The 15,721-nt window shown below is 44.8% G+C and overlaps 1 protein-coding gene across 2 annotated transcripts in view; it reads left to right on the top strand.

Annotated features, from left to right (window-relative positions):
• The window catches only part of CPSF2 (cleavage and polyadenylation specific factor 2), a 158,480-nt gene that overhangs the window by 39,892 nt on the left and 102,867 nt on the right, over positions 1-15,721 (top strand). For both annotated transcript variants that reach the window (XM_086937685.1, XM_086937686.1), the window contains one exon: positions 7,306-7,493. In XM_086937685.1, the coding sequence (XP_086793811.1) occupies positions 7,306-7,493 (188 nt within the window). The remainder of the gene's footprint in view (positions 1-7,305; positions 7,494-15,721) is intronic.

Here is a 15,721-nt window from a genome sequence, read left to right as displayed (position 1 = left end):
CGCAGCGTCATCCGCGTGGTGGGCCGTGATTGGCCGAAGTAGCGGAGCATCATCCCGGGAGCCGCTCTGTCATTGGCTGACTCCCGGGCACTGAAGGGGCTCGACCGGAGGGCCGCGACGCGATTGGTTGCTCCGTCCCCGAGGCCGGGGCTCGAGGAAGAAGGCGCCGAGAAGCATGGCGGTGGGTCGGCCGGGCTCCCGTGACCTGGGGGAACCCGGCGGCCTCTGAAGAGGCGTGTGGTCCGCTGCTGGGGCTCCCGTGTGCCGAGGGAGCCCCAAGTGAAGGAGGAGCGGCAGGAGCAGAGAGACCTCGCATGCAGCCGCCGCCCGGAGGAGCCCCGCCCCGAAGACAGCCCGGTGAGTTGGAAGGGCTAGGGGGGGGCTCGACGCGGCTGTGGTGGGTGCCGGAGAGCGGCACCAGAAGCGAGAGCAATAGGGCGGCCCCAGCTGGCAGTGGGCCGCCCCAACGTCGCGTCTAGAGATATCGCGAAGCCATGAGGGCTTTAAGGGCGGCCCCGGTGGGCAGCGGGTCGCCCCAACGTGCACGAAGCCCGGAGAGGCTCCCCGCCGCATTTTTGTATGTGGAGCCCTGAGAGGCTCTGGGGGGCATTTTGAGAAGCTAGAGTCCCCCGTAGGGGACTCCACCGTGAGGAGGGCTTCAAGGGCGGCCCCAGTTGACAGTGGGTCGCCCCAACGCTTGGAGAGTCCAGGGAGGCTCCAGGGGGCATGTGTTTTAAGAGCCTCTGTGGCTCCAACGTTTGGCTCAGTGTTTTGAGAGCCTGTGTGGCTCAGGTGGCGCAGTGCTGTTGTTCTCCAGGTGCCCAGCACTTAGTGGGCACCTGCCACGTTTAGGCTTTTTGAACTTCGAGACTGGCGCTGCATGGCAGCGCACCCTGACACTGAGACTCAGGGCATCTGAGCCCCAACAAGGCCATTGGCCTAGGGACGGCCACAGGTGGTGGCTTATGTGAGTTTGTGCGCAATCATCTGGTTATTGCACCTCTGAATGTGATTTCTTGCATCATGTGTTATTCCTGCACCTCTGAAGGTTTTTAGGCCTCATGTGATTTTTGCGCTATTGCTTTACTCTTGACACCTCTGAATGTTTGATGCATTATGTGTCTTTCTTTTCATGCGCTGCACCTCTGAATGTTTAGTCATCATGTGTCTTCTTGCGCTGCACCCCTGAAGGTATTGTGATTACATCATGTGCTCTGTCCTTAACACCGCTGAATGTGTAGGTCTATACATCATGTGTTTTCTTTCCTTACTGCTCCTCTGAATGTATATTCATGCATCATGGGTAGTGTGATCTGAGTTATACCCCTAAGTGGATTTCATCCTTAGGTGGTTGTTCTTTCTAGTACAGGTGGTCCTAGTGAGGTCCTGGGTACCTGCGTGACATTGTCCTAAGGTGTTTAGGGTTACGTAGTGTGTACTTACCTGTTCCCAGTAGTTACTGGATGTGATTCATAACTGTTACTTTGTGCTACAGTGATTTTATATACTTATTCTAGTTTCTGACAAGTATTTCTATTTCGGAAAGTGTTGAATATGACAGTGGCCCTTGTGGCCCTGTCTTGTGAATAATCCCATGTGAATATTGCCCGTGCCAATTGGCACCATGTATATGTGTGATTTTATCTGATGTGCTTTTACAATACAAAAGGTATTTTTATAATAACCTTGTGTGGAGTCTCTTTTGTGATGTACCTAGTATGTTGTTGCTGTTGTGCGCTGACGCAAATGCTTTACACATTGCCTTCGAGTTTAGCCTAGACTGCTCGTGCCAAGCTACCAAGGGGGTGAGCAGGGGTTATCTTGGCGTGTGACTTCCTTGCCCTGACTAGATTGGTGGTTTCTGCCTGGCTTTGGCGACAGCCTTAGCCTACCAGAAATAGCCAGTTCTAACAGACAGACTGTGGATCGTTGCCACTCTGGATCTGTGTTTAAACTCGTGATCACAGGTTTGAATTTCAGTGGCTTTTCTCAGCCTTTCTCCTTCCGAGGTTGTTGAATTGAGTTTGATCAAGTTTGGTAACGATCATCTGTTTTTTTCAGGGCCAGAAGATCTAATACTTGGGAGAACGTGTGCTTTACAAATAAAAATTGTTATAGATTTCATCCAGCAGAACTTCCTCTACAGAACACCAGGCTTGGGATTAGCACTTCAATTCACCATCCCTCTTATAAAAAAAGAACGGAATTCTTTAACCTAACTTTGCAAAATTAGGATTCTTCCGAGATACTGAAGTAGAAAAAGGAACCTCTGTCGCCGTCTCCCTAGACATGTACACTCCGGAGGAGTTTTTTCGGACCAATCTGTGTAAGTTAGGAGCCCACAGTTTTTTCCGTCCTGATTAATGCCATGGACCTGAAGGGCCAGTTTGGCAGAAACATGTTGACGACTACAATCACGGTGGTGATGGGGTGCTAATTCACCCATTCCCCACATTTATTTTCAATACCAAGTAATTGCCAAGTGAATAAATGTATTTCGGATTTTACATTGGTTTTTAAATCGCTCATTTGCACGGGTCCCCACTTAGACTTTAGAAGTGCCTCCTTGTCTCCAGGTGTAGGCCCGCTCGCTACCAAACGCAGTTACTAGGGAGCGAGGACTGCCAATGATGAAGCATGACACCTGGTGGTGTGTGAGGACAGTCCTTCACTTTTTGTGGGATGCCTTGTACTCTATCTAGTACCTTGTAATTTTCCAGTCACTTCTTTTCAGGGTAGCTTCTTTGTGTGTACATGTTAAGGTTGGAGGCCAGCTCACCCTGAAAACCCCATAACCTCTACTTCCCTTCCCTCAGAAACCCCAGGGTTTTGTGTGTTACACCCATTTTCATCCCCGCATTTTATATGACTGATAATGCTTGTCGGTTTTAACTATTATGGTAGGAATGAACACCATGGGTTAATGCCTAGGTTAATTAATTAGCAAAGCAGTCATTGGACATTTGTATGGTTTTTATTGATTGTCATTTGTAGCAATTTATTATTGTCTCAGTTGGATATTAACCTCATTTGCCCTCTGCATATTAAGTGTACCGAAATTAGAACTTTAAAAGTGGAGAACGTGCCAACTGCTCTGTGATCTATAATAAAACCATAACAGCTCTTATATTTTCTTCACTTCTGTGTTATTACCTGACAACTACTATACATAAATGCCACGATAACAATGCAGGCTTTCCCTGTGAGCTGAAAACGCCAACATTTTTTTTTTAAAAAACAGGGACCGCCGTTCAGTTTGCAGGCAGTGTCCAGTGGGAACCATAGATATTACTATTTAGCAGAACATTAAGCTAGGTAAGGAAACTGGCAGTGGTCAGAGTGTGCCCTATGATGTCCTATGGGCGATATAAGCCGAACACTCACTCCCAGCACTTCACATACCAATCATTGCACATGCTCCTCTGAATTGTACTTCTGCTAGAGGCTTGTCGTTTATTACATTCCATAATCACCACCTCACCTTGAGGACACAACCTTTCCTTCATAGAAAAGTAATTCCTTCTTTATTCATTCTTTTGACTGCTTCACTGACCTACTATTGACAGTACGCCCAAGTCCTTTCCATGACCCTGGAGGGAAAATGTATTTAATCGCACACATGGGTGCTAGGATTTAAAGCTCTGCCTATCATTTACTCCAGTCACATGGAAAATAGCACCTCTCTTCAAGATGAAGTGAAGTGCTACTCTAGAATATACCGGGGCATCTCTAGATTAATGAAATCACTCAGAGTGATGCCTGACCTCCTCTCAGTATCATCTTTAAAATTATAATCCCCCAACTGCCTCAGATGTACATGCTCACAACTTTCCTGTTGCTCAGGAGTAAATCAGAACACCAAACATTTAAAACAACTGACCTGCACCCCATTGCTGTGCTCATACCAGCTAAAATATATGTACAAATACATTTTATCCTTTGTGACACTTGGTGAATACTGTTTGTGTAGGTTTTAACACCAAGAAAATAATGTTGAAAAGGTGTTTGTCTTTTGCTTAGCTTAGAAATTACCTTTGCTTGTCTCCTTAATGAGATGTCAAAGTAAGAATCTTGTAAATCTTAAGTCACCGAAAAACAAATGTCGGGCTATATGAGCAAGTACAAACCCATCACACTAATAGTAGTCTTGTTACACCTGCTCCCTATCCATGACCATTTTGACTTAAATAAGGTGGGTCTGACTACGAAGAAAATGTACTGATATAGCAAACTCAACTATTACTCTGGTGTCCCAAGGACATTGCATCTCAAGATCCAAGCCTGAAAACCGGACCTTGGTAAACCAGAAACCTAAGCTCTGTTTCTCCTCAAAGTAACTAGAATCTTGACTTCCATGCCTCTGAGCTGTACCCAGCCGATTCAATTATCCCGCTTCATGAAGAGGTCAAAATCTTTCTCTGCAAAAAGTATTCTACTCAGTAATTTTAACACAGTGATGATACCTTACTTGGGAGATTATGCTAGCCCAATACTTTGCCCATTGAGATGGTTTAAAGCATTTTATTAATTTATTTATTTAGTGTTGAGTGTGAACGTGACCCGTTAGGGTATCAGAGTGCTTTACAGGGATAACACCTTGTATACAAGTTCGGAATAGACAATTACATAGGTAGGGATAGATGAACGTGCATGCACTTGGGGAAAGACAGGTCATATACAATATTCGGAATGTAAATGTAAATTGATACTTGTATAGCGCACTACTCACCCGCAAGGGTCTCAAGGCGCTTGTACGAATACCGCTGTGGAACCCATCCTGGCTTTCCCTGTGAGGCGTCCACTCCTGGGCACCCCCAAGGTGGAGGCCAGGCATCCTTAGCGTTGTGGGGCCTTTGTGGAGATTCAGCAAGCTATTGCCCAGAGTTGCAGAGTGGGACTCCATGATTGGAATAGGCACCGAGGCGAGAATGATCAGGTCCGTGGAATTTTGAGCCCAAGACCCGCCGAGGCGGGGAATTGAACCCTGGATCCCGGGCTAGACCTCTGCATCCGGGTCTGCCGCTCTAATGATTGAGCCACACGGCGATCTTGAGAGCACTTTGCAGAGATAACTATCTTTTACACTTGGGGAAATAACAGGTCATTTAAAGATATTCGGAACAAGCAATCATGAGAACACTTTACAGAGATAGCCAGCTTATTAACAGAAGTAGGAATGAGCGAAAAGGGTACCCTAGTGGGAGATACAAAAAGTGGGGGTGAAAAACAAAAAGATACACAATGATGAGCAGACGATCATGATACCAGAGGCGCAGGGTTAAGGCACAGATATCAAGACCGGTTAACACAGGTGGAGATTAAGAATGGAGCAAAAACATATCGCTAGGCCGCTGGGAAGTGTGTGCAATGAGTACGTTTTATGGGAGGAATTTGGCCATTAGGAACGTTTTAGCTTCCTTTTTGAATCTTGACAAAGAGGGTATTCTTCTGATGTTAGGAGGCAGCTAGTTCCAGATTCTTGGTGCCGCCCCAGAGAAAGCTCGGTTGTATTTTTTTTCTTTAGGAAACTGGGTTTTTGTAGCACTGGGAGTTTCTGCCTTCTCCATATACCATGACTTTCTGGCCAAGATATGCAGGAGAATTTGAGTGTAGTGCTTTGTGCGTGATACAGGCCAATTTGAGTTGGATTCTGACTTCAAAAGGAAGCCAGTGCAGCGCCTTCAGGTGCGATGAGATGTGGTCGATTTTTTTGAGCCTGTTAAGAGTCTAGCGGCAGCGTTGAGACAAGCTTTTAGGGGGGGCGTTGAGATCTTGGGTAGGTCAGAGAGGCTTGTGCATCCGTATTTGATCCTACAGATAACTAATGCCTGAAGTGACATTTTTAGGTCCGATGCATCAAAGAATGGTTTGTTTTCTCAAGTAGTATTCAGGTTGCTGTCCGATGTGATTCCGAATGATTTAGCTCAGCCCACTATGGTCGGTGTGCAGTTCAGTGCTGTTCCGCATAGGCAAAGTGGGCAATTGCCCATGGACCTCTCCCTCCAAGAAGCCCCTGGGAAAGTGAAGTAACTTTGTTTGTTTTCAGTCTATTATATTTCTCTAACTAATCCGCTCTCCATCTTCTTCTACTGCTACCACTGACTCGTTCTCCCATGTGTCATCCTAACGATTGTAGGGGTCCAGGGCAAGATATCATTTAAACTGTTTGTTTGTGTAACCCTTTTGAAGTTTAACATATAATTAAATATTGTTTAGCATTATGCTGGCTTGAATTATTAGGAAAAAGCCAATAAGATTAAACTTTGCCCTCTGCAGGGGCCCACCAAATCTTCCTGATGACACTGTTTACCTATGCTTGTTAGACTAGCAATGCCCAGCTCGCAGAGCAGGGGGAGGAGTGGTGGGCACTTTGTAAGTGCACATGAATGTTTGGCCAGCTGTTTTGGGCCGGCCAAACAGTCATGCACACTTTGTCGAACAGCCTGGGTGAAGAATATGCCCAAGCTCCCAGTCCCTGTCTGCGTGCCAAACCACGGCGCTCAGACCAATTGTAGGCTTGCATTGCAGCGTTGTGATTGGCTTAGGGAAGCCTGGTTCTTCCTGTTCCGGCTGAACTGGGAGAGACGATAGAGGAGAGACGCAGCAAGGCAGTACGTGTCTTTACACGTTTTTTTTTTCTTTACACGCCACCCCCAAACTGTGCCACCTTCCACTCTGCAAATTTTTGTGTAACCTGTAGATTTGTAAACGCTTAGCATGTATGTACGGATCACATTATCTTCTTCGCCATTCTTTCACTTGAGCCGAATATGAAGCTTTGACTTATTCTTTCTGGCACCTACAGAAAATTTACCTCTAATGCATTTTGGTACCCTGACAGCAATTTTCAAACCCCCAAAACTGACTGGCCTCTATAGATACCTCATCATACATTACAAGTTTTGACAATAAAGAGCTAATCACCGTCAAGCCTCAATATCTAATGAGATTGTTAGCTGTTGATATGCACATTATTTGTTATGCATGTGTATACTTTTACCTCTGTCTGGTTTCTGCTGGTAATATGGTTCATGAATGCATGTCTCTCTAGCACCCTTGCCCACCATGGCAAAAGGCTACCTACATGAAGACTGTTGAGGCACTCATCAAGTGTGTTTTGGCCGCTATAAAAACACTTAACGGTAGAACGCCACCAGGAGCTAATTATATTTTAGTTTGCTATTACTATGGTCTTCAGCATGCTATGCTTTAAAGTTATATCCAGATGTGCCCCTTTAGCCTCTCAGAGTACATATCTTTACCTGAAATATCACTTTAAAAGTCTCTTCATTTGATTTTACATAGCCAATGTTCTGGAAACATTGCGTGCCGATGGTAATGTGTTGATCGCCGTCGACACAGCAGGAAGGGTTCTGGAACTGGCACAGCTCCTCGATCAGATCTGGAGAACAAAAGATGCTGGACTCGGTGTTTACTCTCTCGCTCTGCTCAACAATGTTAGCTACAATGTAGTGGAATTCTCCAAATCCCAGGTCTGTCCTTGTGTAAACAGTAAATATGTATATCCAAATATTTGTGTTTATTTTGTGTGCATGTGATAATGTGTCCAGATTACATTTTGTATGAAGGCTTATTTTTAAAAAAAAAAACGGGTGAAGGATTCTTCCTTGATTCGTTACTCCAGAATACTTGCCGAACACTAGGCCTAATCACAGGGATTTTATTTTATATTCCTGTCGCCTTCAGCTTGTTTTATCTTGTAGACATAATTCCAAACAAATAAAACCCTAATTTGGAGGCCTTTAAATGAACACTTTGCTCCTTAAAATGTCAGTGCAGTGTTGGCTTCAAGGACTCCAAGAATGCGTGTCACCAAGGGGCCACTTTAGTTTATATTTTTGCCCATTCCAATCCGAACCCTTGCAGACCAACTTGTGCTTACACTTCAAAGGTGGTTATCATAGCTCGTGAGGATCTCTCTGCTCAGCAATCCATTTAGTGTGTGTTTTGCTCTCCTTTACAGAGATTCTAATCTTCAGCTAGATTTGACACTTACTAGACCTGTGCGTCATCTATATTTTCAATGTCAAGTTCAGCAGCTGAAATTATAGGGGTGGAGTTATTAAAGCAGAAACTGAGGAAACCTGTATCTTCGACAAGGGGCTCATGTTTCACATTTTAAACCTGCCTAAAAAGTGAAGAATGAGTGATCATGTGTTCCATATGGTGTCTGATACAGAAACAGGTGACACGATTTAACTAGCAGGAGCCATTGGCTAGCGATCAATGGAACCCAGATGAAGACTATGATGGGTTATTTTAGAGAGCTCAATTTTCGCAAGGTGACTTGCAGATTTAAAGTGTAGGACACCTTAAGAATTTCAGATTAGATACAGGCATCATTCCTCTTTGGTAAACTCTTTTATCCTGCACATATGTAGTTTATGCCACTCATAGCCCCATTGCCATGACCAAATTATAGATAAACGATGAATCGGATCCACCTTTTTCTGCTCCACTCCCATGCTAACTCCTCAGTAGTTGCAGTAGTAAAACACCTTATCTTCATGTCTTGTAGGGCCTGGTATCCCTTCTTGAATTGAATTGAATTTAAAATATTTGTATAGCGCAACATACACCATGCGGTTTCTTGGCGCTGTTATTAGGAAAGCTTGAACTTGGGGTGAAAAAGTAATGTTTGTAAGCTGAACTTATTATAAGAGCAACACATTTATATGCTATCCTTGGTAGGTTTGATGGTTCATGGTGCTAGAAAATACATAAATTGTTTTCATGACCAATGTTTTACTGCAAACTGCTCATTCAGACCCATTCATTTCTAGTATTTAGAAATTATCTGATGATTTTTGCTTACTTGGGTGTGTATTAAATGTAATGTAAATAATGTATTTGTGTTCGTTTTCTGTTGACTGACTTGTAAGCAAACCCACCCAATAAAAAGTTAAATATTTAAGATATGTTTAGTAACCTAGGTCAACATTTACAATTTCCCGAAAATGGCATATTTGATATGCATCTTATACCATCCAATACCGTTTTTAGGTCTCGCCTGGAAATCGCATCCGAAGGATGCGTCCAGGCGGAGACTTAAAGCTGTCTGACACGGGGGAATGAGGGACAAGAAACTGTGACGAGCTTATCCTTGGCTGGATTCAGCTGCGTGCACGCGCACCAACATTCACGCATGCGCACATCACAGCCACACGCATACACAGCACTCACGCATGCGCACATACACACGCATACACAGGCACACCCCCGTCACCTACACGCATACACAGAGACCCCTCCACACACACCAGCCCCTCTCCTCCCGGCTCCACACACACGCACACGCATTTACACTTACACAGACACGCAGGCACCCAGACAGGCAACCCCCCCCCCCGTCACACACACGCATACACACAGACTCCAGGACACATACACACACACACATGCACGCTCACACACATACACAGCCCGCCGACGCGCGCGCGCACACATCCCCCCCCCCCCTGCTCCCCCCCCCCACCCCCCACCCCCCCAAACAGGCGAAGCCCCACTCACCGGCATCCTCAGTGCAGCGGCTCCCACCGGCAGCAAGACTCTTCTTCCCTTCTTCGGCACCGGGGCGCAGGGTAGGCTCCTGCCTGCTCCGGTGCTCCAAACAATCGCGGCTCTTCCGTGGGAGGCGGGGTAGGCTCCCGCCCTCCTACTTCCGGTTGTCCCGCCCGGCCTGCCTGACTTCCTGGTCGCAGGCCGGCGCAAAACGCTGCATAAAAATGCTTAGAACAAAGGCTGCTTCTCAGTTTCCGCGACCGCGCTCCAGTTACCGGCATCTTGTGTTTTTTCTTTTTTAAGTGCGAGCCTCTTTCAGACGTCTGATCGGGATCAGTCCTCGGGCTCGCGCGTGCATTTCTTGAACAGACGAGTATCGCCTGCCCGGCGGGCCCGGTACCAGGGCAGCCACTGCTGCTAGAAGCGGCGCGGGAGCAGGCGAGGCGCTGTGTACCTGCCAGGCACACTAACAAACCAAGGAGGGGAGACCCCATAACCAAGGGCGGAGAAGACACCACCTTTATGGTGGGGCATGGACAGCCCTGAGAAGAGCCGAGCCAGGGGTCTGGTGTGGCTCTAAGAGCCAGAGCACGAGCCGAGCCAGCCAAATATGTAAATCAGACGAACAATAGCAAGAAAAAAGACATAAAAATAAAACGTTATATATTTTCAACATTTTTCAGTCTCAATTAAGTGCATACTATTATATAACTGAGTTAAGCAGCATTTATTGAAAGTAATATTTATAACTTCAAGCATTCAAGTATCACCCCATGCCCTGGTGACATTGCCGCATGTTGCTCAAAATGTGTCAGTTTGCCATGTTCTCTGTTTACGCAGCCTGTATTATTCTTATTATACATGAATCAAGATTCGTTTATTTATGCTAAACTTCTATAGCTGAAGTTTTTGTAAGGCACAGATCCACTATTGAATTAATTCAATGTGTTCTCAAACGGGATGGGTAAGGAAAAGTGAAGTGAAGCAATGGGCCGTGGAGAGTGCGTGCAGAGTGAGTGCAGAGTGACAGTGAGTGCAGAGTGACAGTGAGTGCGGAGTGACAGTGAGTGCGGAGTGACAGTGAGTGCGGAGTGACAGTGAGTGCGGAGTGACAGTGAGTGCGGAGTGACAGTGAGTGCGGAGTGACAGTGAGTGCGGAGTGACAGTGAGTGCGGAGTGACAGTGAGTGCGGAGTGACAGTGAGTGCAGAGTGACAGTGAGTGCAGAGTGACAGTGAGTGCAGAGTGACAGTGAGTGCAGAGTGCGTGCAGAAACAGTGAGTGCAGAGTGCGTGCAGAGTCAGAGTGAGTGCAGAGTGACAGTGAGTGCAGAGTGAGTGCAGTGACAGTGAGTGCAGAGTGACAGTGAGTGCAGAGTGACAGTGCGTGCAGAGTGACAGTGCGTGCAGAGTGACAGTGCGTGCAGAGTGACAGTGAGTGCAGAGTGCGTGCAGAGTGACAGTGAGTGCAGAGTGACAGTGAGTGCAGAGTGCGTGCAGAGTGACAGTGAGTGCAGAGTGCGTGCAGAGTGACAGTGAGTGCAGAGTGCGTGCAGAAACAGTGAGTGCAGAGTGCGTGCAGAGTGAGTGCGGAGTGACAGTGAGTGCGGAGTGACAGTGAGTGCGGAGTGCGTGCAGAGTGACAGTGAGTGCAGAGTGCGTGCAGAGTGACAGTGAGTGCGGAGTGACAGTGAGTGCGGAGTGACAGTGAGTGCAGAGTGCGTGCAGAAACAGTGAGTGCAGAGTGCGTGCAGAGTGAGTGCGGAGTGACAGTGAGTGCGGAGTGACAGTGAGTGCGGAGTGACAGTGAGTGCGGAGTGCGTGCAGAGTGCGGAGTGACAGTGAGTGCGGAGTGACAGTGAGTGCGGAGTGACAGTGAGTGCAGAGTGACAGTGAGTGCAGAGTGACAGTGAGTGCAGAGTGACAGTGAGTGCAGAGTGACAGTGAGTGCAGAGTGACAGTGAGTGCAGAGTGACAGTGAGTGCAGAGTGACAGTGAGTGCAGAGTGACAGTGAGTGCAGAGTGACAGTGAGTGCAGAGTGACAGTGAGTGCAGAGTGACAGTGAGTGCAGAGTGACAGTGAGTGCAGAGTGACAGTGAGTGCAGAGTGACAGTGAGTGCAGAGTGACAGTGAGTGCAGAGTGCGTGCAGAGTGACAGTGCGTGCAGTCACTCAGCACCACCACATTATCAGTCAGAACCACCACAGCATCAGTCAGAACCACCACAGCATCAGTCAGAACCACCACAGCATCAGTCAGAACCACCACAGCATCAGTCAGAACCACCACAGCATCAGTCAGAACCACCACAGCATCAGTCAGAACCACCACAGCATCAGTCAGAACCACCACAGCATCACTCAGAACCACCACAGCACCACTCAGCACCACCACAGCATCACTCAGCATCACTCAGCACCACCACAGCACCACCATAGCACCACTCAGCATCACCACTGCATCACTCAGCACCACCACAGCACAAATATGTTCTCTCAATGTTTCAAGCTTTATTACAAATGTCACAAAAGATGTTAATATTTCACTTCTGTTCTTGGATTTTGTTTCAATAAAATACACTGAACATAATCTTCACAAAAGTTATTTACAAAAGTTTAAGCTATTGCCATTATAAATTACAATCACTTTTATTAAGTATTTAAAAAATTAAAAGCCATTGTTATTTGTAATATCAATACATCTAAGTCACGTAAATACAAATGTTGCATTACAAATGCTATAGGTGTCACATTTGCGAAAGTTATAACTATTGGCATTGTAAATGACAAAGCTATTAATTTAGCTATTTTCAAAACCAACACATAAATGAACATTTGGTGAATTTCCATTAAAATATTTGACTTTTTTACTAAGATATTATTATACTGTTTTATGCAAACAAAATTTAGATACTGCATAAATAACTTTAATAAAACATATTTTATATGTAGCTTTTTATGTAAAAAAAACTATAGCATAAAGCAAAAAACAATTGCCATTTACAATGCTAATAGCTCAAACTTAAATAATGCGAGACCTATTGCATTGCAAATGCTTGTTTTGTTTTAAAACAGTCTCAGATGTAGGACAAAAGCAGAGCCAGAGGGGTCAATTTGGAGGACAGAAAGTCATGGGCCCTTTCTTTTCTCTTTTCCCCAGCCATCATTGTGCTGTTGGTCAAAATTGTATCTAGTGGCAATTAAGAACAAGTTTAATACTGCATAACTACAGTTTTCACAGTAAAATAACTGATAGAAGAGGGTCAGTAGATATGCAGTGATGTGTGTAAATGTTAAAAGCTTGATTGGTTGTTAGTACATCAAACAGATTTTTATATTCTTTTATGCCAGTTCCTAATTTGTGCTCGGTGTTTGGTGGTGCTTGGCACAGGCACTTATTTCAGAACACTGGAACTTACTCATGCCTGTCCACCACGTGGTGGCTCTGTCTGCCTTTTTTTTTTAAAGCAGAGCTCTTCCACAAATTGTTTAATATAGTAAAAAAAAAAATACAACCCATGGGTCCAGGTCTTCTTTACAGCTTGGGCTAACAATGGAATAGTCCAAAATGTTGCTCTTGTGTGTTAGTTTGTATTTTGCAGTGCTGTTGAGGACAGTGGGAAGAGTCGACCACGATATCTTCCTGTGAACCATCTTGAGCCCTGGCACTAACAGTTTTTCAAATTAAGCATATTTATGGACTATGAATTCGAATTTTTTTTTACTTGTCTTCATGAATGACATTGCATTGTATCACATAGCAGAATTCGTCATATTCATGTTACAATATGTCCACAGTGTTTACCCTTGACGCTTTTCAACAATCTCCACTCACCCAGTGGATTACTATACATAGCAATGCACATCCATTATTATATGGATTAGGGAAAAGCAAAGAGTTAAAAGAAACCGTAAACAAAAAACCTCAATGTTTTGGAATTTTATCCAAATCAATGTCCACTTTTTATGTGACCTACTTAAGTAGAAAGTTATCTCTGCAAGTTTGACACTTATTTAAAGTACATTTTTAAAAAGTTGCTCTTGTAGTTGGTGTATGTATGTTACAAGGAACATATGGACTAGGATTTCAAACTTTCATCAAGAGGATCAACAAAAATCTCTTTTCTGTGGGTTCCTTATTTGGAATCCATGACTATGATGAAATTCAGAAATTGAGGCAGATTGTTCTGTTGATGTCACAGATCAAAGACCGTTACAGTTAAAAAAAAATACAGTGTTTCCAGCAAGCATATCATCAGTAAGCAAGTGCAACATCAGTGTCAGTGTCCTGGGAACATGCTATATACTCAACAGATAAAATAAAGCCTCAAGCTAGCAACCAAAATTAGACCTTCACTGGCAATCCATTCCCAAACAAACCTGTGGATGAAGATCTCATTTTATCTGCCCTGGTGGAATCATGGTTTGACTGTTATTCCTTTGTGGGCCCCACAGTACTTGTACAACACGTTTACTTCATTCTGCCTATTTTATCTCGAGTTCCAACAAGTTTATGCAGCAGCGCTATGATGATCCTGATCTGTCCTGCGGACGCATTCTGATTTGTATGTGGTTTGTATTTGTATAGCATAAACCAAAGAAATGAAGGCAGCGGAGTGCTTTGTATGGGTAAAGGCAGAGATATAAGCAGAGTTTGAATTTGAACGGGGGCTGCTCAGTACTGTGAGGACAAACACACAAGTTAGCGTGTCTCAGTTTAGTGCTCTTTATAGAGGTGGGATTTCATCTTATTCTTAAATTGAAGATGTTTAAGGATAATGTTGATGGATGCAGGAGGATTGTTCCGGATCTTGGGTGCATAGATGAAGACATGTTGCCCTGTTTTTCTTCTTGAACTTCAATCTTGTTGTGTCGTTGCTGTGAGTATACTGAGTCATCTAACATTGTGAACTTGTGAGCTTGGTTGAATGGATATAGGTGATGTTTAGAAATTGCCCCTCTTTTCTTCTGATGATTGTCTGAATTTGACTATAAACTGAGCATATTTTTATAACCGAGAACACCCCCTGAAAAAGTTACATATATTTTATATTAGTATTATGCTTAGTATATCTCTGAAGGAGGCATTACAATGCAAGTTGGGCTCATATGAATTGTCATGGGTTGGAGTTTAAGGAAGGCATATTTATTTTGAAAGTTTTGTATAGCGCGAACAAGATCTTCGCAGATATCAGAGCGCTTTACATAGGAGAGGTGCAGATATACACAGATACATCTATAGTGTTAAAAGTACAGTGAAATGATATCATAAACAATCAAGTAGTCAATTTCAAAGTCAAACAAAAGCAAAGGGTTCGAACAAGTAGTACAGATGAGCACTGAGTCTTTGAAGTTGATCCCCAGTAGTGGTTCAAGTGCATTTAGCCATGAGGATCGCTTTTACTTCTTTCTTGAAAAGTATGGTAGATGGGATGAGTCTGATTTCAGGGGGGAGTGAGTTCCAAATCCTGGGAGCCATTCCTGAGAAAGAGCGTTTGTAGGTTTTTTCTTTGCGGAATCTTTTAGGCTTTAGCAAAAGATTGTTTGTGCCTCTAGTGTTTCTGGATCCTCCAGAAATCGTCAGCTTCTGAGCGAGGTATCTAGGTGAGCTAAGGTGGACAGCCTTGTGCGTCAAACAAGCGATTTTCAGGTGTATCCTGGCTTCAAAAGGCAGCCAGTTCAGGGATTTGAAGTCAGGGGAAATGTGTGAGTGTTTTTTTGATCCAGTGATAAGTCTCGCTGCGGCGTTTAAAGAGGCTCTTATGGATGCCGTAGTAGCTAGGGGGAGACCGCAGAGGGCGGTGCTGCCGTATTCTATTCGAGGTATGACAAGTGATTGTACCGCAGTTTGGAAGTCTTTGGCTGGAAGGAAGGGTTTAAGTTTCCTAAGGGTGTTGATTTGGTAATTTGCTCCCTTAGTTGCTTTGTTGATGTGTTCCTGCATGCTGAGATTGGTGTCGAGTGTTATGCCCAAGGATTTCGCTGAGTCCACGATGGTGGGTTGAACATTGAGTGCCGTTAGGTGTTTAAGCCACATTTGTGTGGTAGTGATCTTCGCGGGAGGTGAGATCAAAAGGAACTCTGTTTTGAGGGCATTAAGTTTGAGATGATTAGCGGCCAGCCAGGATTGGGTGCTACTGATCGTTGAGTTCAAGAGCGTGATGTCATTGGGTGATTGAAGTTTGAGATAAAGTTGGGTGT

Source organism: Lissotriton vulgaris, chromosome 9 (assembly GCF_964263255.1).
Source record: "Lissotriton vulgaris chromosome 9, aLisVul1.2, whole genome shotgun sequence".
NCBI lineage: Eukaryota > Metazoa > Chordata > Amphibia > Caudata > Salamandridae > Lissotriton > Lissotriton vulgaris.
The sequence above is the reverse complement of the archived record's forward strand: the minus strand, read 5'-3'. Positions and strand labels throughout refer to the sequence as shown.